A 22,151-nucleotide genomic window follows, 5' to 3' on the forward strand; every position below is an offset into this window, starting at 1 on the left:
TATAACAAGCCCCATATCAGACTCTTGACTCCCCCCCCCCAAATCTGTTTCTCCTAAATTTTCTCCATCTCAGTAAATGGCAACTCCATCCTTTCTGTTGTTCAGGCCAGAAAACCACAGAGCTAGGCTTGCCTTCCCTCCTTGTTCTCCATGGGCGAGAATGGCCCAAAAGCTGACCACTCCTCACTCCTCAGCTAATGTGACTCTGGTTCAACTCTTGAATTACTCAATAACTTCTGAGGTAGTCTCCTTGCTTCCACTCCTGCTCCACACAGTCTGTAGTAAGGTGGTGGAAATTTTCTGCTCAGGCCCCTCACAGTGGCTCCCAGAATAAAAGCCCAAGTTCTTTCAGTGGTCCACAACCTACCGCCCTTTCTCCTCTGACTCCATCTCCTGTGTCTGCCTCTCTTAGTTCACTTCAAGCTAGTCAGACTCACCTCTTTATTGTTCACTTTGCCTGGAGCTTCCTCCCCCCTCCGATTTCTACACAGTGTTTCCATCACCTCCCTCTGGATTCTGCTCAAATGTCATCCTCTCTGGGAGGCCTTCTCCAGACCACTATTGGTTCCTTCTAACCTTTCTAGGTTCCCAGCTGGGTCTCTAACAAAAGACAGATCAACAAGAGAAAAGCATGCAAATTAGCCTATAAGCAGAGGGGCACTTGGGTGGCTCAGTGGGTTAAGTGCCTGACTCTTGATTTCAGCTCAGGTCAGGATCACCTGGTCATGAGATCAAGCCCCACATTAGGCTCCACACTTAGTGGGGAGTTCCTTGAGATTCTCTCTCTCTCTCCTCCTGCCCCCACTTGCTTGCTCTCTTCCCTCAAATAAATAAATCTTAAAAAAACAAACAAACAAACAAAAAAAAAAACGGAAGACACAAAGCAAGGTTAAGCCTAAGTGTTTTTCACTCTGGTAGAACACAGGGTACCAGCTAAGGCTGATAAACTGGGGGAATTTAACAAAACTTGTTTGTTTGGATTCCTCTCTGAGTCCTGGTGTCTTCAGAGATAAGGATGCTACTTTGTTCCAGGTAAGGGGAGGGCACCTTTCACAAGAGGGCCTTGTGACCTGCTTCAGGGGAGGTCAGAGTCACTCTAGCACCTGCTGTTTCTCAAGTCCCTTGGTCTTAAAATATTCAGCATGCTGAGGTGCCATATTCTGGGGTAATGGGTCTCAAACCCCGTCACTACACCATTTAAAATTCCAACCCACAGCCCCTGCATCTTCTTCATCCAACAATCATGTTCCTCTTCTACCTAACATATTATTTTACTTATCAGGTTTTATTTTTTTTATTTTTTTATTTTTTTAGTTGTCTGACTCCCCCAACCCAAATATCAACTCTATAAGGGAAAGGTTTTTTTGTTTATTTTTTTCTTAATGTGTCATTCACAGCTGTATCTCTTATACCTCGAACAGTGTCTGCCACATTATTTATTGAATGAATGAAAGAACTAATGGCCTCAGTTAATGATGTGGATATATTTTATAATACACTAGTATATACCTGGTGCTCGAAGTCGATTTTCTCATCTAACCCTTGCCTCTATGTAGTGATTGTTATTGTCATTATTTTGCAGATGAGAAAAATCAAGCCACAAGGAGTTCAGTGACGACCAACGTCATGCAGCCATAAATGACATAATTCGTGATCAAACTCAAGTCTGTGTGGCCCCAAAGCTACTTGATTCACAGCATCATAGGTCTGGTTTCAATTCACACCATCAGTAGTCATGCAGTCACCATACCTCAAATCCATATCAAGGTTTAAGTGGTCTCCAGAGTACGAGGGTCTGGGTCAATTATAGTACCGCACCATAGGGACAGCTTCACCTAACTCCTTTTATATTATTTATTTATTTATTTATTTATTTATTTATTTATTTATTTATTCACCTAACTCCTTTTAGTGGCTGTCATGAGTCATGAGTTCTCTGATCCATTTCAAACAACTGAATATTCAGAACAATCTGGATGGTCAGTTTACCGAAGACTTTCTGCAGTTGAACATCTCTTCTAAGTGGTATTTGTATTCTTCTTTCCAGACATCTGCCTTAAATAAAAAGGGAAGTTGACTCTTAAGAAGGAAGAAGGAGAATAAAATATTTCAGAGAGATATAGGTTATCTGCATAGAATATTTCTGATGGAATAGATGAGAAGCCCATGACCGTACCACTTCTGTAAGAACAAATGAAGAATTAGGAAACAAAAAAGGGAGAGGGACCCCTCACTCTTACTTGTAAATTTGGAAGTTCTGTGCCCTAGTATTAAATACCTTCCAAAAATAAGCAAAATAATAATGGCTGTGTGCCCTGCCTGGCCTCCCACTGAGAGGGCAGAAAAGAGGACACACTGCTGTCTACGTGTGCCCAAGCCCTGGGTACTCCATCAAGGTCACAGGCATTCGAGGTCATTCCCAGCCTCAGTTTTACCAACTGCAATGTGAAAATAATGATTAGAGCTGGCCTGACCTTATGAGCGGGTTCTATTGTGAGACTCTGAGTATAAAACCTTATACATGCATCAGTGTTCATTATCATTTAGGAAAAGTTTGGTGGATAAGAAAGAAAGCCAGCTCACTAAGCTATGGAACACAAAACGAGGCCAGAAGAACAGCAGTAACTGTCTCCATATACCATTATAAGTTCTTAGACGTAAGAAAATGGGTAGAAAATCTGTTGTTTGGTCTTAAACAATTTTATTTTAAATTCAAAGAGTATAACCAAGATTATCATCTGCATGATTCCAGCTCCTCTAGTGTCTGGTCTTGGAATTATGCCAATTTTGTTCATGCTTCCTCAGACCTGGCAAGGCCTTTTACCTTCACAATGCACAGACTAGCTGGAACCTAGAGAACTGGAGAGATATGAAACTCATTCCTAGAATCAAATAAAGGCAAATTCTCCGTTGTGTAATATACTACTCTGAATTTTAAAATATTGAAGTTATCAGTTCGGTTCTAGATGCACCCTTGCCTTGGGAACATAATGATAATCTGAAAAATCATGGGGAAAAATGCAAAATAACTTGACTTATGGATACTTATATGAGAATAAAAGCAATATGTAATGAGTGGAATCTTTGAGCCACAAACTGAGTAGTCAATGAAGTAACATCAAATGACATTTCTTAAGAAAAGGTAGTTGGGTTTCCTTATAGGCCAATTTACCTAAATAGCATAGTATTAAAGAAAAAAAAAAAGAACAAAAATTAAGTGCACAGGGCATGTATTTCCGGACTGTTCTGGAGCCTTTTACTCTTGTAAAATAAATAAAATAACTCTTGTTATTTTATGCCATTAGACGGGATGGAGAAATGCCCTACTTAATGCATTGAAGACACCTATAAAAGGTTCACAGTTTAGGGAAAACTGTTTTGGAGCATCATTTCCTCATTTTTCCTGTTTTTTTTTTTTTTCTCATTCATTTCCTCCTCCTCGTTGATCTTGGCATCTGTAGGGAAGGGTACTCCTGGGCCTCCAAGTCACATCCTTCCAAACCCAAGAAAAGGGAGCACTGCACACACCTAACCAGTCCAAAGACCCCGCCCTCTGGCCCCCAGTTCCCTGCCTGGTTCGTGGGGAACAGCAGAGGCCGCATGGGGGGGGGTCCTCATGGGTCTGCCACTTGCTGGGCTCACCTAGGCCCCTGGTTCTCCGTGGCTGCTCCTCCACCCACAGGGCCGCGGGAAGGTCAAGGGAAAGGATTCGAAAGCACTAAGGCAAGCTGATGCTGCACACCAAAATGCAGGATCACGACTCTGAAAAATTAATTAGAAAAGGGAGCAGTCCTCTTATCATTTCCTTATTTCTCTTTCTCACTTCCCCTTCACCTCCCCTCCCCGCCTGTCCTTCTCCCCTTCCCCACTCCGCGCACCCAAGCTCCAAGACAGTTAAGACCCCGGGGTCTGAATTGTGCAAACAGGACCAAGTTGAAGAGTCCATGGGGCCTCCACCCCGATTACTGAGAAATGCCAACTGCAAACCAGCTCAGCGCCCAATTCCAGGAAGATGCTACACGCGGGATTTCCTTGCCACTTTGCGCTTTCACATTTGTCAGGCCTTAAAGCTCTGGTCATTAGTCTTCCGCTTCCTAATGCAGAGAAGTAAATGCTGACTCATGTCATTTGCCTCAGATACCACCGGAAATGGCATCTTCACCCCAGCCGCTGGCTCACAAACCCAGCAGCACCCAGACCTGAGCTTATCTGCCGAGCAGCGCGGGGCCCTGGGCTCTCCACCCCGGCCTCTCTGATCTCCGGCCGAGAAAGGACCCTGTCTGGGGAAGAGACCTAGAGTCCACCGAGAGGTACACGTTTTAATCACCAGGTATTTTAATGAGTAAGTACTTTCCAGTTTTTTCCACTTTATTTTAAGTGACAGTTTCCCATCTCTGACCAGCCTTTCTTAGGATCCTCCTTTCTTGGGCCTAGAGCAGTCAGCACCCTAACCCCTTGCACCCCCCACCTAACTGGACAGCCCGCAAGGGACAACTGTTACTTTGTCATACGAAGGATTCGTGCTGGATGAACTCTGCTCTCTCTCTCTCTCTCTTTCTCTCTCTCTCAAAACGTACAGAAGTGTGACAGACAGTAGTGAACAGGAGAAAGGACGAGAAGCATCTGTTTTCTGTGCAATCGTGTATGTTGTGGTTGACCACAAAGGCTTGGCATCAGTTTTGACTCCCAGCTCTGCTTTTTCTGAAATAGATGACCTTGGGCGGATGACTCAATCTTCCAAACTTTTTTCGAATGTGTAAAATGGAGAAAAAGAAACTACCAATGTCACAGGGTTCTTAAGAGGAATGGATAGGTAAGACACTTACCGCGCTGATGGAGTGGATACTAAATGTCACTGAATAACAAGTTAAATCAGGGTTTCTAAATGATAAATTAAGTCCTTCATTCAACTGGAAAGCTCTCTGAACTAGTAAAGCCCATCCCTCGAATGTGCTGAGGCGGCTCAGAAGAACAATAATTAACATTTGTAAAGTTTACAGAGCATTCATCTGATTTCCACAATTAACCCTAAGGTAGGCAGCTTGAGAGCTGCTGACGTATTTTTGTTACCGAGGGGTAGGGGAGGAGCTGAAAGGCCTGCTGAACCCAGCTGGAGGAAGACAGGCTCATGGGTTCAAAAGGGAGACAACGGGACTGGGGAAAAGCCAGTGTCAGAGTGAGTCCCCACGTTCCTTTCTCCCGCAGAGCTCCTCACCTCTTGGACCTTGCCTCTCTTCTGATTCCAAGCCACAGGGTCTCACACTGGAGAAATCCTCAGTCCTGCTGCCAGCACACTGAGCAGTAGCCACATAGGCCTTCCAGATCCTTCTACAACACTGCATGGGCAGGGAGGAGGAGGCAGACAGGGACCGACTCTTAGCATCCCATTCTTAAATTCAAAACCTTTTTCTCCCCCATAGAAACACTATTGTACTTGGCATTCAGACACTACACTGTTAATAATAATAATAACAACGATCATAAAAGAATTTCCATTTTAAAAGCTCTTCCATGCAATCTCCTTGGAAGAGCATTGGAGGCCACCTCTCCTGGTGAAATGCTGAAGACACAGAGATGAAGTGAGCTCTGGGGGTGGCGAAACCCCAACCTGCTGACTCAGCCGAATGTTCACATCACAGGTGAAACTGCCTTTTGTGGTCGTTCCCGGAGATAGAATTTTCTGAACCCAACCTGTCCATCGGTCGAAAGCCACTTAGTCATTATTGGCTCTTTTGCAACCATGGGAACTTGTGATTCAGCCACTGGTTAGGATCTGGAGTAGTCAGCATAAATAAATATAAAAAAACTCTGAAGCACAAATAGAGCTTTAGCACAGCACTGGCTTTTCCACTGACCCACGAGGGGGAACAGTTAACCATCAGGGATGCAGGCCGAACCAAGTGAACTTCATCTCTGCTCGGTTTCTTCCAGGGGGAAAAAACAAAAAACAAAAAAACCCTTAAAGCTGTGTACAAAACATGGCTTCATTTGGGTTTTCAACAGAGAATGAGAAGGAAAATGATATGCAAATATATTTTTTTCTAGATAAGACTATTTTTTTCCTCTCAACCTCAACTAATATTTATAGCTGGGTTGTTGAAAAGCTCAGGCGCTGGAGCCTTATTTCCTCCCAAAAAAAAACAACAACAACAAAACAGTATCTTAAGCTGATCTAATCAATCAGAAGATTCAGTGGCAATGACAGACCAGTTCTGCTCTTTGCTAGCTTGGACAGCCTTGGGGGAGGTCCATAACCTCCCCAGGCCTCAGTTTCCTTATCCATAAAATGGAGACAATAATTGTTTCTCCCTCAGCAGGCTGGGGGCAGAGAGCAGCAGGCCTGGCACATAGTAACTGCTCAGTGAACACTAACCATTATGCAGAAGGCAGTGGGCTGCGAAGGCTCTAGAAGGATGGGTGAGACCTACTTCTGCCGTCCAGGACTAGGATATACAGGGGTGGGATCACATGAGGGGTTAATCATAGTACAAAATAGAATCAAGGACTAAAATCAGAAGAACGAGACTTTTCTGTTGAGGGGGCAGAGGGGGAGGTCTTCAGACAGCTGTGCGTTTGAAACTGGATCTTAAGGCAGAAACAGAATTCAGTATTGGAAGGGTTGGGGGGACACTGATGCTGAGTCACAGGGTAAACACGAAGAGGTGAGAAAAGGCTCACCGGGTATACACGGGCTCTAAAAAAAAATCCATCCTCGGGTGTTGGGGAGCTGCACACGAGGCAGGATCCTATCCTAGGGTAAAAAAACCTAAGTTTCCTAATACAGAATGTTGGAGCTAGGCTAGCATTATCAAATCAAAGTGAAGTCACAACATTCAAAACCCTAGATGACCGCGTTTGAGATGAAGAAAACCCAACATAGAAACCATACCATTCTGGAAGGCTTTCAAAGTGAAGACGTACTTCCTCAAGAATTAAAAATAATTGAGGGCAAGTAAAAAAGTTCATCATAAAATCCACAACAGAGGTGACATTGGTCAACTGCGCTCAAAACACACTGCCACATCCTCCTCCCTAAAGCATAACCCTGAGAATTACACCTTATTATGATGATGATGATTATTTTTAATGCCAAGAAGCAGTTGAACTGTTCTCCATCTGGGCTATCATTCAAGGATTTTTGAGGTTTTGGGGCATACAGTGGCAACAGCCACCGGTCACGAACCGTAAACAATGACTTGATCCAAGCATTTGAGAAGCAGAGGTTACTTGCACCAGGTTATCCCGACCGACGTTGCCGGAGAACATTCTCTAGCAGCTCTCAGAAAACGCCCAGCAAGGACCTGCGGCCGTCCTTCCAACAGATGATCCATTTTTTACCTCTAGGAGGATGATCCAAAGGTCACAGGAGAATTATCTTAGGAATTCAGTCCCAGGTTGATGGCAGGATAAATGGGCCTCTGGAGAATTTGAAAGTGATAAGAGGCCCACCCAGGCGGTTGGGCCCCCACCCCTCCCCGGCCCCTGGGAGCACCGGCCTGCGCACCTGAATGTCGCCTGGAGCTCGAGGGACAAGCTTGGGCTGGCTACGTTTATTGAGCACTTAAAAAATGCTCGGTTACGAAATTCATAGTATTGTTCTCAATTTGTTGATGAGGCTTCTCAAGTGCAAAAAACCCCCAAATGCGCTGAAACTGGAAGGGGCCACAGGGGCTAGCCAGCGGTGGAACCGGATATAAACCCAGGGGGCTGCCTCCAGGCCCCCCTAGGGGCCCCTGGGCCGGGCCTCAATTCAGGAGGCATCTGCATACAAATGGTGATTGATAAGGAGACCGAATAATTTGTTTTCATCCCAAAGGAGGGGGGGCTTGCTTTAGGTGATGGGGGGGAGGGGTGCCCTTAATTACTGCTCTGGGAAAACAGGGGGTAAGCCCGGACTGTTTGGGGGCAGACTGAGAAGCAGGATCGCCGTCTTGGAGCCAAGAGCTGGAGGGATTTACCCGAGGGAAGAAGGTTGAAGAAAAGAAGGAAGGAGCCCATTCGTGGGGTTCCTGAGAAAGCCCAACAATTGGGGGATTGCCCGAGAACGAGAAACTCACCCAGGATCGCGGGGCAGGTGAGCCAGGGGCCAAGGGTGTCAGTTCTCGGAAGGAGGTGACCCCGGGCGCCCCGGCCCGAGGACCTGGGGATGCTGCTGCCCGGGGTAAGGACCACGAGGTGGCCCTGGACAGGAGCGGCCGGGAAATCGCTGCTGATTTACTGCCCGACGTCTCCCCGCTTTGGTGGAGCTGGAAGCCGAATAAAAGTCCAAGGAGGAGTGAGTGGGAGGTGAGGACCCGGCCACAGGCCGTGCAAACTACTCCTTGAAAGTGGCCTTGAAGGGGAAGCAAAAGATAGGACTGTCCTGGAGGTGGAGTCAAAGAAGTTTCCTTTCTTTTTTTAAAGCAAGAAACTAGAGTGTGTCTAGTGCTAAAAGGAAGGAACCAGCCCAAGGAGGGTGAAGAAAAAGCAGAATGCATAATTATCCCCTCTCCAGGGGACATTCTGGAGCAAAGTTCCTGAGGAGGTGGAAGGGCGAGCCACCTGGGCTGAGGAATTACCTTTACACCTGAGGAGGTACCGGGCTGCCCCCCAGGGAGGGAGGAGCAGGGTGGGGGGGGCGTGGGCTGGAAGGTTCCACGGGGGCAACGGGAGAGAGGTGCCGTCTGCAGGCTCCAGCGGGGAGGGGGCGCCGGGCCCCAGGTTTAAAGGTCCCTGACCTGGGCCAGGCTCCGTACTAGGCTCTGGCAGGACGTAGTGGTGATCTCTTTGCATCCTCACTGCTGTCCAGGGAGGTAGGTGATCCCCCCCCCCCCCCGTGTGACAGCGGAGGGAACGGTGGCCTGGCAGTGGGCCCTGGGCCCAGGAGCACACAGTTGTGTGGGGTCAGAGTCCACGTGTGACTTCCCCGCCTCCCGGCAGGGGGACCGGCCCGCTGCCTCCCCGTTATCTCTCAGTCTTAGAGCAGTAACGGGTAGCAAGTTAGCGGATGTAGTTTAAATAATGGTCTGAGACCAGAATGTGGAAGTTCGTCAGAGGCTGTACAGGATTTGAAATCCTATTTTGCTTCATGTGAATTGCTTTGATTTGTTTTTACTTTAGGAGATCCAACAAGCGTTGTGTGGGCTTGTTTTGTTTTGTTTTTTTAAATGGGGGCTATTTGGATAAAGGCTTTCATTTTTAAGAGTTTTATTTTATTTATTTATTCATGAGAGTCACAGAGAGGCAGAGGGAGAAGCAGGCTCCGTGCAGGGAGCCTGATGGGGGGACTCGATCCTGGGACTCCAGGGTCACGTCCTGAGCCGAAGGCAGATGCTTAACCACTGTGCCACCCAGGCGTCCCTCGTTTTTATGGTAGTGACCCACTTATCAGGTATTATGAACCCTCCCCCCTTCATTTGTAAGGGATGTCACCTGCATTTTTTTCTAAAGTCCCCAGGAAGAACTTTTGGTTAGATTATCACTAGGGGAAAATGATGCCGCCTTGCAGATTTTTAAACTTGGTAATTTTCAGACCCTGAAAATGCGTGAAATTCTCCCGTGGATCTTTTATTTGCCAAAGAATCACAGATTTAAGAGTGTGTGGCCCCGGAGGGATGGAGATAATGCAAATTGCCTAGGCCTGCAGTGATTCCTGCCTCCACCGGGAAGACTTGTGGTTACGTGAAGCCCACTTTGAAGATTATGATTCTAGTTTCAGTTTTCCATTTACATCACGTGTGTTTGAGATGTTAGATGTGGTGTGTGAGGACCCACTGAAGAGCCAAGTTAGAAATGTGGGCCATATGGTAGGGTTGGGTGACCCAGGAACGGGGTAGAGGAACCCTGACAGTGGTTGTGGGGCGGGCATGGGTCACATTTGCAGAATGACAACTGTCACAGTGCCAGGTAGACACAGGTGTGTTCTCTAAATTTTTACTGACTTAATGGGCCAAATGGCTCTCAGAGCTGAGGCCTTTTTTAGAGGCCAGGTTACTTGGAGTGGGGGATTAGAATGGGACTTTCTAGTAGCTGATATTTGCAAATAGTTTGCATTATTTACCATAGCATCTCACAGTACTTTTCTGTGTTTTTGTAAATTTACCCCTAAAAGCACTTTTTAAAATAGTAGGCCTGCATTATTTTCCCCTTTTCTGTGTTATATAGGAGAGTGTGTGTTACCTGAGTTGGCCCAGAGCAAAAAGATGAATCTCTTGAGAATCCGCAAACCTCAGGCCATTCGTAAAGCTTTCCCAAAGGAGAAGTTTGAATTGTTTTTCTTCTTTGAAAATTTTATAGGACGCGCGATTTAATTTGTGACAGGTTTAAAGCCCACTTCGAAAACTAAGCAAATGCCAAGACATTGAGGTGAATTCATGGAAAATAATTTTATTTTGTATCATCTTTTCTGTTAAAACCTAGGGGGATCCTGGAAAGTTCAAAACATTGCTTTGATTATCAAAAATGCAGTTAGAAGGAAATGAACTGTTTGTATTCCCAGTATAATGTTGCATTCAGATGGTTAGTCTTATGCAAGAAACTTTTAAACTAGTTACAAGTACTTCCTACAACTAATCAAAACAACATCCTAATCGTTAGCCATTACCTCTGATTTAAGATTTCACTGCAGGGTCTCTAGAGCAACCGACCTATTTCTGTGTCCGTCTTCCTGTAACTAAAGATCAGTAAGAAAAGAAAAAAAAAAAAACCTAATTTCTACAACACATTGGTTAATGAAGAACAAATGTTACGTGTTTGGTTTGTGATAGTCACACAGCAATAGTCTGTGATTTATAGGTCATGGCTTATGAAGCTCTTGAAAAATTAATTACCCCCAACAAAGAAATGTAAGCAAAGTGCTCGAAAGTCATTTATTATAGCAGTAGCCATTATTAATGCACATTTCTGTCAAAGTCCAAATAGAAAGCATGGAACTAACTTAGGATTTTAGGAATCATCATGCAATCCTTTTTTTTTTTTTTTTTAAGGGGAAGGGGTTTTAATTTGAGGTTGAAATCACAAGACTGCCAGGATCACGCGTATACATACCTCCTCCTTCCCTCTTTCCTCCTCCCGCTGGCTTTGGCACTTGATTTGCATACATCCTTTGTAGCTGCTAGCACCTTCTTCTGTATTTGCCTTTTACTCGTCCTTTTCCTTGCTGCTCTTGAAAGAAGAGACTACCTTTTTATGCTAGGCTCTCCATGTGGCATAGTGTCAGGTTTGCAATGATGTTGAATGAATGAATGAATGAGTCACTCTTATCTCTAAAATATTTATGAAAACTAATAAGTGAGTTAAGCAAATTTGAAGAAAGAAGCCTAGGCTTAAAAGACCAGTAATCTGTTTTTCAAAGCCCTTTTTTGTTTCATTTTTTGGGAAATAAAAAGCTTTGAAAATGGAACTTACCAACCTTTTTTTTTTTTTAAGCAGCTCTAGCTCTCAATTAGTCTTCATTCACCACCCCACCCCTGCAAAAAAGTCACTTCGTTTTTGTTAGGTTTTGATTTTAGCGCATGGTATCTTAGTCTAAATGATTCTCAGGGCGATAGTCCTGGGGGTGGGTGTCTGATTTGTTAATCCTGTTACAGTCTCCGGTGCTCTTTATCAAGAATTTCATGAATTTCCTTTCAGTTTAACTTCTAACTAGAGGGCTCTTTCCAGTCATTTCCTCCTCCCTTCTTTTCCACAGTCTGATCCGCTCTCCTGTTCCATCCCAGAAGAACAATGAGAGATTCCCAGGGAGACGTTCTTGCCTAGTGTGGACTCTGAGCTCTTGGAGCAGCATCTGGGTAGGTTAAGTGCACTGGTGGGGATACAGGGCAGCCAGGATTTCTCAAACCCTGAGGGGCCTGGGAGTCTGCAGAGTTGTGTTTTGGTTATTTTAAAATCCAGGTCACTTAATTTTTGTATGTGTCTTGGTTGAGATCAAGGTATGGGATGAAATATGTATACTGTCACTCAAAGCACACACATACACACACACACACACACACACACACACACACCCCAGCCTGCTAAATACACATAAACCACCTCTTCTGGGCAGGCAGAGGAAATGGTTGCCCGCCTGTGGGGAGAGACACATTGAGGCACTCCCCTTCTATCTTGTCTCCGATATCTCCCCTACTGGAGCCAAGCATTTGGATTCAGACCCAGCCCGCAGGGCATCTGCTGTAAAGGACGTCTCCCTACAGAGACAGACTTCAGCGTCTGTGGTTTTAAATTTTAGCTCCATCCCATCAATATCCTTCCCTATAAAACAGAAATCATAAAAGTCATCTCATAAATAGGATTTCATTCATGAAGCAACTGGCATCCCATAGCCATTCAACAAACATTAATTTTGCTCTATCCTTTCCCTTGGATCATCTCTGCTCTTCACAGAACCCTGCTAGACGCACAGGACAAACACTGTAAGCCCTCCTCCCCCTTTTATAGATCATTAACCTGGTGTTTTGAAACTTGCTCAGTCATATAATAACTAACCCTTATCCGTGCCTACTACTTGTCAAGCGTTGTTCTAACCGTTTTACACTTAGTCCTCACATCAAGTTGTGTTGCTCCGAAAGCAGTGCTCTTCACCACTGCACTTCAGTGCCTCTCTTTCCCACAGCTTTTAAGTAGTGGATCGGACTCCCACCTGTGAGTCCCAGTCTAGAGCGCTTCACACCCAGAGGAGGGATGCATTAGGCCCAGGAAACAAAGTACCCTAATGGAGAGCCACCAGGTCATCAGAGCTGCCCGCCGCAGGGAGAGAACTCTAATGGCAGGGGACGGTGTTTGGTATCCTAGGGCACTAGGCACACGGTGACCAGAGTGCCAGCCCAGAGAGGGCACGCAGGTCGGGCGCCCCGTGAGGACCCAAGAAACCCCAGGAGGAGGTTTTCCCCCTTCACTTAGCACTTTGGAGACTGGGACCTAGAGCAGGGAAGTGCTGTTTGTTCAGAGACCCTGAAAGTCCAAAGCACCTATTTCCTTCTACGTTCAGGTACTTGGCACTCTGTGTTAGCCACCAGTCAATATTTCTGATCTGCTCCTGGCGGGTGACCAGGTTTTACTCATTTTTATATCCCCGACGGCGTGGAGCAATTGGTAGACACCTAACAAATGTGACAAATGACTGTCAACAAAGGAACATCCCAGAGCCCCAAAGGGATTTGGAGTTTGCTTAAGGTTTTATTTTATTGCACCACATTAAGCTATATATCCTCTTTTTAAGCCTTTTTTTTTTTTTTTTTTTGATAGCAAAAACATTTGAATGGAGATTCTTTTGGGAAAAAAATAAGCTAATATTTTCGACTATTCTCTTAGGGCAGCTCTTATATGCTACCCATTTTCATGGTTTCATTTTTGTACTTGTACCCATTTAAACACACACAATATAGCTTTTAAAAACTGAATGTGTAATTTCATCATAGCTATCCACCCGGCCCTATTAAAATGCTTACTGATGCATAAATGCCTACAAATATCAAGGCACAATGGATTTTATTGGCTTCTGTGTAAGTGTATCAAGTGAATGCCGTGGTCCTCCCCTTCTGAGATTTGTTGGTGATATCGAAGTGTACTTTTACCTTTTATTCATTAATGGATATGGTTACAAATGGCAGCTTTAAAATAAACCGAAGTTTTGAAGATGGCTTTCACAACTCTTAACATCTTAATGCAATGTGCTGAGGAGGAAAAACTTTCTACTCTCTTAGGTTCAATACCCAGGGCCCTGTGAATTAAACAAAGATGGGTTCAAAGGAAAAAAAAAAAAAGTACACAGTTGTTATTAATATTTGTGTGCACAAGAGTTCACAGAATGGAAATTCAAAGAAGCAGATTCAGGGGCTTATCATTTTAACAAAGGAAAAGGGGTTTGGGTTTCACGGGATGAAGAATTGTGGGGAAGAACTGGGAAATCTATGAGGGAACTAATGGGAGATGGGGGCTATTTTAGTAAAATCTGTTAATGCAAACTCATCTTGGTGTCGACAGCTCCCCGTCTTCTTCCTTGACTCTACTCTTCCTGGTGGGGGAAGGCGCACCTGCCTCAAAGGGAAATTTATACACCGCTTTTGGGCAGAGATGGGAAGTGCTGAGAACTCTTCCTGTGTCTTTTGATTCTTAGTTGCCTTGAGCTCAAAATAATCCTTATGCCAAAATGGCATATTTGGGGATGGCAGATTCTGATCTTCCTGTGGGAAGCAAAGAATATTACAGCTGCAACATGTGAACAATTTCCAGTGTTATTGCCCTTTTTTACAAGTCCTGTTGGCAAAAACCAGCTGCTTCCTTGTTAAATCTGTTTCTGTGTTTTCTGACCTGGCACACGTACTTGTTTTTTTAAAAAGATTTTTGTTTATTTGCAAGGGGATCCATGCCAGGACCCAAGCTGAAGGCGGACGCTTAACCCACTGAGCTACTCACCCGCCCCATACTTTTCCTTTCTGTTGTTTGTTGCATTTCATTGAATTCTTTGTAAGTTATTAAAAGAAATGTACGATTCTATAAAATACATTTGCAAAAAAAAGGAGGGAAGGCAAGTCCTCCGTAATCCTCGTTTTCTATGAAAAACTATGTTCTGGGATATTTTCTTCCAATGTTACTTATTCTTCTATAGTTTCAGCCGCACAGGGCACCCATGGGGCATGCAACTTCTTCAGCTTAACGTATCACAACACTCTGTGCTTTCTTGCTCACAGTCCCGGTTATTGAGCAGCTGCAGAGCCGGCCTCGCCCTTCTCCACTTCTCTGCACCCGAGCTGCCTTCCCAGGGGCAGTTCCGCCTCCAGCCAGGGGAGGGCCTGGGGGAAGCCGGGCCTCCACCAGCCTCGGGGCAGGAGTCTGCAGGTTCAAGGGGAGGCCCGGCAGAGCAGGCCAAGCAGGGCTCGGGGCTCCGGCTCCCTTCTTGCTCTTGGACTCCCCAGGCCCACCCTCCATCCCCTTCCCCGAGGCCTGGGCTTGCGGACGGCCTGCCCAGGGTGCGGGTGGGGCCCTCCCAGCCGCTCTCTCTTGTGTCCCAGCAGTCTGCAGACCCACCGCGTGTCAAGGACAGACCTAGGCCGCGCGCCCGGGGCGTCATGGTCCACCTGCAGGCCTCCGAAGTGCAGCAGCTGCTCCATAACAAGTTCGTGGTCATCCTGGGCGACTCCGTCCAGAGGGCCGTGTACAAGGACCTGGTGCTCCTGCTGCAGAAGGACTGCCTGCTCACGACCAACCAGCTCAAGGCCAAGGGGGAGGAGACGTTCGAGAAGGACGAGCTGGTGGACGGAGGCCAGATGGGCCCCATGCACAACGGCGTCCAGTACCGGGAGGTCCGCCAGTTCTGCGACGCCCACCACCTGGTGCGCTTCTACTTCCTCACGCGCGTGTACTCCAGCTACCTTGAGAGCGTCCTGCAAGAGCTGCAGGGCAGCGAGCACGGCCCCCCGGACGTGGTCATCATGAACTCCTGCCTCTGGGACCTCTCCAGGTATGGCCCTGACTCCTGGCGGAGCTACCGGGAGAACCTGGCGAGCCTGTTCCGGCGCCTGGGCCAGGTCCTGCCCGAGTCGTGCCTCCTGGTCTGGAACACGGCCATGCCCGTGGGCAAGCAGATCACTGCGGGCTTCCTGCCGCCCGACCACCAGCCCGGCGACGGCTCCCTCATCGAGCGCGTCATCGAAGCCAACTTCTACAGCTCCGCCGAGGCCAAGAGGCACGGCTTCGACGTGCTGGACTTGCACTTCCACTTCCGCCACGCGGGCCAGCACCTGCAGCGCGACGGGGTGCACTGGGACGAGCGCGCGCACCGCCACCTGTCGCAGCTGCTGCTGGCGCACTTGGCCGACGCCTGGGGGGTGGAGCTGCCCCGGCGCGACCACGTGAGCACGTGTGTCAGGGCCCGCCCCGGGTTCCCTGTGCGGGGACGCGCGCCCCCCCGCGCCAGGTGCTACCCCCTGCTGCCCACGCCCCCGCCGCCCCGGCCCTTTCCTCTCCCCCAGCCCAGGCCGCCGTACCTGTGCGGTCCCCAGGATGCTTACTTTTCCTCCGGCCCGTCTTTCCAGTCGGATGAGTTTTCCTCCAACTACTTCCATTCAGATGTCCCCTTCCCTGCCCAGATGGGCTTTTCCTTTGAGGATGACTTTATGATGGATGCCCGGCCCCCTGGGCCTCCTGGGCCTCCTGGGCCTCCTGGGCCCCCTTTCCCCTTACCCTACCTGCAGCGAGCCCCTGTGGTCCACAGGGGTGTCCCCCGCTATGCACCGCGTGGCCCCTACGGGCCCTGGGGTGGGCGGCCCAGACCTTCCAGGAGGCGGGCCCATTCCCGCCCACAGCCAAGGCCTCAGTAACCTGCCCGCGGCCTTTCTCCCCCTGGTGTCCGTGGACTGGACACATCCCCCCGCCACCCCGAAAACAGACTGATCCGGTTAACTCAAGCCCACAGTGCGTGCCTGGACTTCTTTCTGGTCTTTGCGGTCGCTGATAACTGCAGGGAAGGGCAGGCAGTCTCACACACCCAGGTTTGTTGACTACCCCCCTCTTCCCCTACTCTCTGGGGGGTGACCAAGCATTATTCCCGCCTCCCCACTCCCTGTCCTCTTTTGTCTTTTTGTAAACAGAACTTTGAAATAAAGAAGTTGTTTCACTAAAAGTATCCGTGGGTGTTGGGTGTGTCTATATTTAGTGGTGTCTCTCCCTTCCATTAAGAGTTAGCTTCTTAAAAAGCGAGGATACTGTCTGCTGTTCATCTGCTTGATAAACCACTCAAAGTAGAATTTGTCTGAAGTTGTTCTGAAGGTTTCCGTAAGATGGACCTGGTTCCTTACAAATAGACAGAAGAACTTTTCGCTTTTTGTGATCATATTTTCCAGAGATTCTCGAAGAATCGTTCAATTTTAAAACTGGGAAAACTATATAGTATTTAACTAAAAGGGAGAAACAAGGTAACAGACGTATATAACCTGTTCTAGGTCACACAAAATCCCTCTTCCACTAGTCTTTCCTAGTTTATACTCATTTCTGATCGACATTGACTTTTAAACCATAGGGACTGACGTATAATATCAAACCAAGAAGTACAGTTTACCAGACAGGGTCTTTCTGTGAAAATGTTGGCGAAAACCGCTATGGCTCCATAACTCCAGAAGTTCACTGGTTAGATGTACAAGGTATGCAGACTAGAGTGGATGGCATGCTTGGGACTTTGCGATTTGCTTGAATAGTCTTGAGGTTTGGATTTGAGAAAAATTAGGAAAAAGTAAGTTGCATTCAATGACAATGTCTATCACCCTTAGAGAATAAAAACTACCCTTCAGAAGGGACCACCCAGGGCACAACTCTGACAGACAGCCACAACCATCTCTTCACCGTTTTGTAGAAATGTTAACATCATGAAGACTTCATGTGCTAGGGCTTTTATCACCCAAGACTAGTGAAATGTTATTACTTGTATAAAATAGTCAAAACAGGACATAACTAACATTGAATTATAGATTATTTTATTGGATTGATTTGATTGGTTTGTAAGTCCTCAGTTGAACCCTTCCTAAAGTTGACAGTGTCAGGAAATGTTATCCTGCAAAAAACGAAATTCATGAAATCACAACAAATAGATGAGATCAGTTCTCTTGAGAAGAAATACACAGAAGCATTTAATCTACTAAGAAACCATAAAATTCATGAAGAATAAGACCTTCATCTTACTTTTGTGTCTCAAATCCTAGTGCAGTGTCTAGCACTTAGTACTGAATAGCGTTTTGTGAATGAATCCATGAGTCAATGAAGAGGTGATGTACGAGCGTTCCCGGGGACACTGACCCAAGTCTCGGAGGAGGCACTATATATGGACATTGAATCGTTGTAGCACATCTAAAGGAACATTGCTGAAACAGCATTCAAGGACTCTAGAAAGATGGTATCTGCAAGACAGAATTTGCCAGAACCTCCCAGCGAAGTCAGGAGAGAGAGAGCACCTGTCTAATGTAAATGTTCTAATCCCAAGGAGGAGGTGAATGCACCAGGCTGTGAGACTTGGTAACATCAGCCATCGAGATAAACTCATTGCCTCATTCTGACTTTGCATTTCCCAGACCAGACAGAGCAGTGCATTAGGGGCCCATCTGAGTAAGCAGAGTCATTTAGTATTTATATTTTCATGAATAAACCAACTAATCAGCGGTGTGGTTTATACACTCTTACGAGTGTATTATTCCTCCTTAATCTGATCATGCCCGATAAGGCTAGGAGAAAGTTCTTCAAGATCTAGGACTGAGGACCATACACTGAATCGATGAGGAATCCACTATATTATATTATAGATTCAGTTGATTGTACTAATCACCTAATGGTCCTGTTTCTCTCAGGTGGGTAGGGGTGCGGGTAGACGCGCACAGGACAGGGAAAATCTTTTCCTGCCGAAGTGTATTAATTTCCTAGGGCTGCTGTAATGATTACCACAATCCTGGTGACCTAAAACAACAGATACTGATTTTCTTAGCGGTTCTGGAGCTCAAAAGTCCAAAATCCACTATCACCACCCCCAGCAAAATCTGTGCAGGGTTTCCTTGTGTCCTACAGGATCAGGATTCTGTCTGCCCCTGCAAAGTCATCTTCTGGAACTCTCTTCGTTGATCCTTATACTTTCGACCACACTGGACTTCTTTCCGTTCATATGCAACCTGCCAAGCTCTTTCATAACGTGGGTCTTTCCACTTGCTATTATTCCCTTTGCCTAGAATGTTCCACATCCCCTACCCTGTATTTCTTTGGATATCTCACTTCTCATCCTTCCATTCACACTTTTCAAGTCCTCTCCTCAAAGGCCTTATAGGGTCATTTCATGTGAAAGTACTAGAATCTATCACTGTATGCATTCTTTCCTTGTATGGCTTACCACTCTCATTAGTGGCTTCAGTGGTTGCTCGCTTGTTAGCCACCCCCCCCCCCACTAGAAAGTAAGCTCCCCAAGTCTTGCTCACTGTTAAATTCACCGTGTCTCATTGCACAGTGCCTGGCTAGGAAGGTGTCCAAATGTACCTACTGCAGGTAAATGTTCAAGAACGTAATTAATTCACATTGTGTACTCACAAAGACATAATTTATATTAAAATTGAGCTGTATTTGATGCCTTTTTAAATAAAATGTCTCTAGAATTCTCTCCTAATTTGATCTGCAAGTCATCCTGGGTGTCTGACACCTCCAGAGTCTCTTCACCCCCAGAGGATTAACTTGATAGCACCTTCAGTGCTAATTGCATACATATCCTGGCCTTATCTTCCAGCCTCAAGCTTTCTTCTTTACCCATTTTTTGCTATTGCTACCTTTCTCCTTAAGTCAAGAAACCTAGCAAGGCAATCAAGCTATTGTCTGGTAAAAAAGACCCTAAATTATTCAACAATTATGGGAGAAATTGCTTTATTGTTAAGCCTTACAATGCAGGGTTCATTAGGCCTATTCTCCAGTGTCAAGAAATGACAGTGCTCAAAGCTTTTTATCCTTTGGATAAAGAAGAGAAAAAAGTAAAATTAATGATTAAATTAACACTATCCAAGCAGTATATGATTCTCACCTTATTCTAGAATAAGGTATACCGTTCTGTCGGAGGCCAAAACTTCAAAGCTGTAACTATTTTTCCCTAAGCACTAAGCAAGGCCCAGCATTTGAAAACAAATGGAATCTTCTATCCTGCCATAGGATGGGAGTCAGCTCCCTCTCCCTTGGTCAGTTGCAGAGCTCTTGTTTGTAGGGCCTCTGCACTGCATGATGCCTAGACCCAAAATTCATGTTATTTCCTTGAGTTGTTCACGGTGGCAGCTCCATCTCTTTACGTTCATGAATTCTGCAAAGTTAAGTTATTTTGAAAACTTGGATCTTTATCGAAAGGATCTGCCATTATTTTAAACTATTGTATGATTGTTTTTAAAACTCTAGAAACAATATCTCATTACTAGTACGTCAAAAAAAGGCCTCTTATCGCTGTTTCCTTAATTCGTAGAGTTTTTCGTAAGAGTTTACCCATTAAACTTTAAAGAAAGATTTCCTAAAACATGCCTCTCTGAGCCATAATCTGTACATGCATTCGACAGGCAAGGATACTTGTAAGGGTTTGTTGTACAGTTGCCCGGTGTGGAAATTTACAGTGGCTTTTAGTGGATTAGAGGCTCTGAGAAGTTCTGCATGAAATGCACTTGATTAAACATGGTTAGCCTAGTATTTTCCAGATTTACTGAGCCGCAGACCATTTTCATATGTATTAGCTCTTAGGAACATGTTAGGGGAAACATCATTCTAGAGAATGCCAAGGAAAATAGCTGGTGTAAGTGCAAAGAAGGCTTGTTAGTGACATGTGCTATATGAAGCCCTTTTTCAATGGAGCATTATAATCTGTGCCCAAATATGAGCTAATACTCGTTAGGTAAGCCTGTGACAAGTCGGAGATTGGTTAGTTAACTGAAGTAGGATGAAATGGACCAGGAATGATGGCCCTCTTCTTGCTCTGAGGTGGGAGGCTGGGGCTAAGACTGGGCCAGTCCAGTCGGACGAGTAAGGTGTGCAGGAGAGGTGACATTCATTCAACACAGCACCTTCTGTCAGCACGTAAGACTATTGGGAGCAGGCCCCAAATCTCTAAGAAGGGGCCTGTCTTGGAAGAATGAGAGCACCCACGGAAGCTGCTGTGGCAGAGCCAGACACCCTCAATGAAGAAGAGACCCCACCAGGCCATGTGGCCTGGGACATCAAGTACAGGCTGTAAACAGGTCCCCTCCATCATGCTGCAGTGATGCCTCAGACCTGGGAGGTACCTGGCTTCTTATCTTCCCTTCCCACTCCCATGTCTACGTCACATGGACTAATTTTTGATATTATATTTCATCTCAGTATTCCGTCGCACTGCCAGATGGATCCTTTCCCTACCATCCTCTCCTTCCTAACCGCACCATGCCAGAAGGCGCTGGATCTCAAACTTTATTTGGGTCTGTCAGAATATCTTGGAGGGCTTGTGAAGACACTTCTGTTGCCGTCTCCCCAGCAGAGTTTCTGATCAGTAGGTCCCTGGAATCTGCATTTCTAATAACTTCCACACTTAAAAAAAAAAACCACCAAAGGAACAAAAGTGTAGAGAGAAGCATGTAATCCCACTTCTGTAGCCATAACCTAAATTTATAACCATTGTTAACATTTTGCCATACTTTCTTTACCTTTTTTTCTGAAGTATTTTAAAGGAAATTGCTTCATAATATTTCATCCCTAAATATTTTGTATGTGGGAGAGAAGGACATTTTCCTACATAACCATACGTATTAAATCTAACAAAACTGACAATGACGATACCGTTATGGACTGTATGTTTGTGTCCCCTTCTCCCCAAATTCAAATGTTGAAATTCTATCCCCCACTGTGATGAGGGGGGCGGTCTTTGGGAGATAATTTGGATGAGATGAAGTTATAAGGTTGGAATCTTCATGGATGGGATTAGGGCCCTTATAAAAGTGACAAGAGAGCTTGCTTCCGCCTGACAATACAATGAAAGTTGGAAAATGAGTTCTCACCAAAATCCAACCATGCTGGCACCTCGATCTCGAGCATCTAGAGAAATTTGTTTATCAATTTTAATTTAATCAACGTAATCAATTTCTAAAGTTCTCTCTATACATTGTTTATAAATTTCATTCATTTTATTGCTGTAATAAATTTCTATTGTTCATAAGCCATTGGTTTATATATCAAAGTCTACAGTACTTTGTTACACTAGCCTGAACTAAAACAGATGCTCAATCCCAAAAATGTTTTCTAAGGCTATTCAAACTGGGAGCCACTAAAGAATCACACACTGAATCTCCTTTATTCTAGAAGAGAACCCAACCACGTGATTTTTTTTTTCTCATGATATTGACTCATTGAAGAGATGTCCCATAGAATGCTCCACTTTGAGTTTGTCTGATGTAATTTAATTTTTACTTTATCCCCTGTACTTCCTATAAAGTGAAAGTTAGCCTCAAAGTTTTGTTTAGATGCAAGTTAAACATTTTTGTTAGAATACTTCACAGGCAAGGCAATATATTTCACATTGTACCACAACAAGAAGCACATAGCAGGGTTCCTAGTATTCAGTACCAAGATTGATCACCAAATAAAAGGTGACAGCTTGAGCCTCCGTTTTTAGTTTTATTTTTCTACTTGCAGTCAGCAAGTGTCCTGTGGGC

The 22,151-nt window shown here is 45.5% G+C and overlaps 2 protein-coding genes across 12 annotated transcripts; one reads left to right on the forward strand and one right to left on the reverse strand.

Annotated features, from left to right (window-relative positions):
- Positions 1 to 1,571: 1,571 nt before the first annotated feature.
- PCED1B (PC-esterase domain containing 1B) lies at positions 1,572 to 16,603 on the forward strand. 11 transcript variants are annotated; one of them, XM_038577443.1, is made up of 5 exons: positions 1,573 to 1,705; positions 4,138 to 4,342; positions 8,404 to 8,574; positions 11,669 to 11,768; positions 14,994 to 16,603. In XM_038577443.1, the coding sequence occupies exon 5, from the start codon at positions 15,048 to 15,050 to the stop codon at positions 16,296 to 16,298; it is 1,251 nt and encodes a 416-aa protein (XP_038433371.1). In that variant the 5' UTR covers positions 1,573 to 1,705; positions 4,138 to 4,342; positions 8,404 to 8,574; positions 11,669 to 11,768; positions 14,994 to 15,047; the 3' UTR covers positions 16,299 to 16,603. The 11 variants fall into 11 exon arrangements, with proteins under 11 accessions (XP_038433375.1, XP_038433380.1, XP_038433379.1 ...); XM_038577448.1 differs by lacking the exons at positions 1,573 to 1,705; positions 4,138 to 4,342 and adding exons at positions 7,844 to 8,286; positions 10,144 to 10,344 and having other exon boundaries at positions 14,991 to 16,603; XM_038577446.1 differs by lacking the exons at positions 1,573 to 1,705; positions 4,138 to 4,342 and adding exons at positions 7,846 to 8,286; positions 10,144 to 10,344.
- LOC119877669 lies at positions 3,840 to 15,049 on the reverse strand. The gene is made up of 5 exons (XM_038577920.1): positions 14,668 to 15,049; positions 12,132 to 12,231; positions 8,058 to 8,427; positions 5,216 to 5,336; positions 3,840 to 4,094 (listed from the first exon to the last, which is right to left on the reverse strand). The coding sequence occupies exons 1-5, from the start codon at positions 15,047 to 15,049 to the stop codon at positions 3,895 to 3,897; spliced, it is 1,173 nt and encodes a 390-aa protein (XP_038433848.1). The 3' UTR covers positions 3,840 to 3,894.
- Positions 16,604 to 22,151: the final 5,548 nt, after the last annotated feature.

The sequence above is a fragment of the Canis lupus genome, chromosome 27 (assembly GCF_011100685.1).
Source record: "Canis lupus familiaris isolate Mischka breed German Shepherd chromosome 27, alternate assembly UU_Cfam_GSD_1.0, whole genome shotgun sequence".
Taxonomy (NCBI): domain Eukaryota; kingdom Metazoa; phylum Chordata; class Mammalia; order Carnivora; family Canidae; genus Canis; species Canis lupus.

Excerpts from the sequence above, each read along its gene's own strand:
- PCED1B (XM_038577447.1), top strand. The coding sequence starts at position 15,048 with ATGGTCCACCTGCAGGCCTCCGAAGTGCAGCAGCTGCTCCATAACAAG.
- LOC119877669 (XM_038577920.1), bottom strand. The coding sequence starts at position 15,049 with ATGACGCCCCGGGCGCGCGGCCTAGGTCTGTCCTTGACACGCGGTGGG. Across the intron at positions 8,428-12,131 it reads GCAGATGCCCTGCGGGCTGG|CACTAGACACACTCTAGTTT; the intron begins GTCTGAATCCAA and ends CCTTCCTTTTAG. Across the intron at positions 5,337-8,057 it reads CACCTGCCCCGCGATCCTGG|TGTTGTAGAAGGATCTGGAA; the intron begins GTGAGTTTCTCG and ends CTGCCCATGCAG.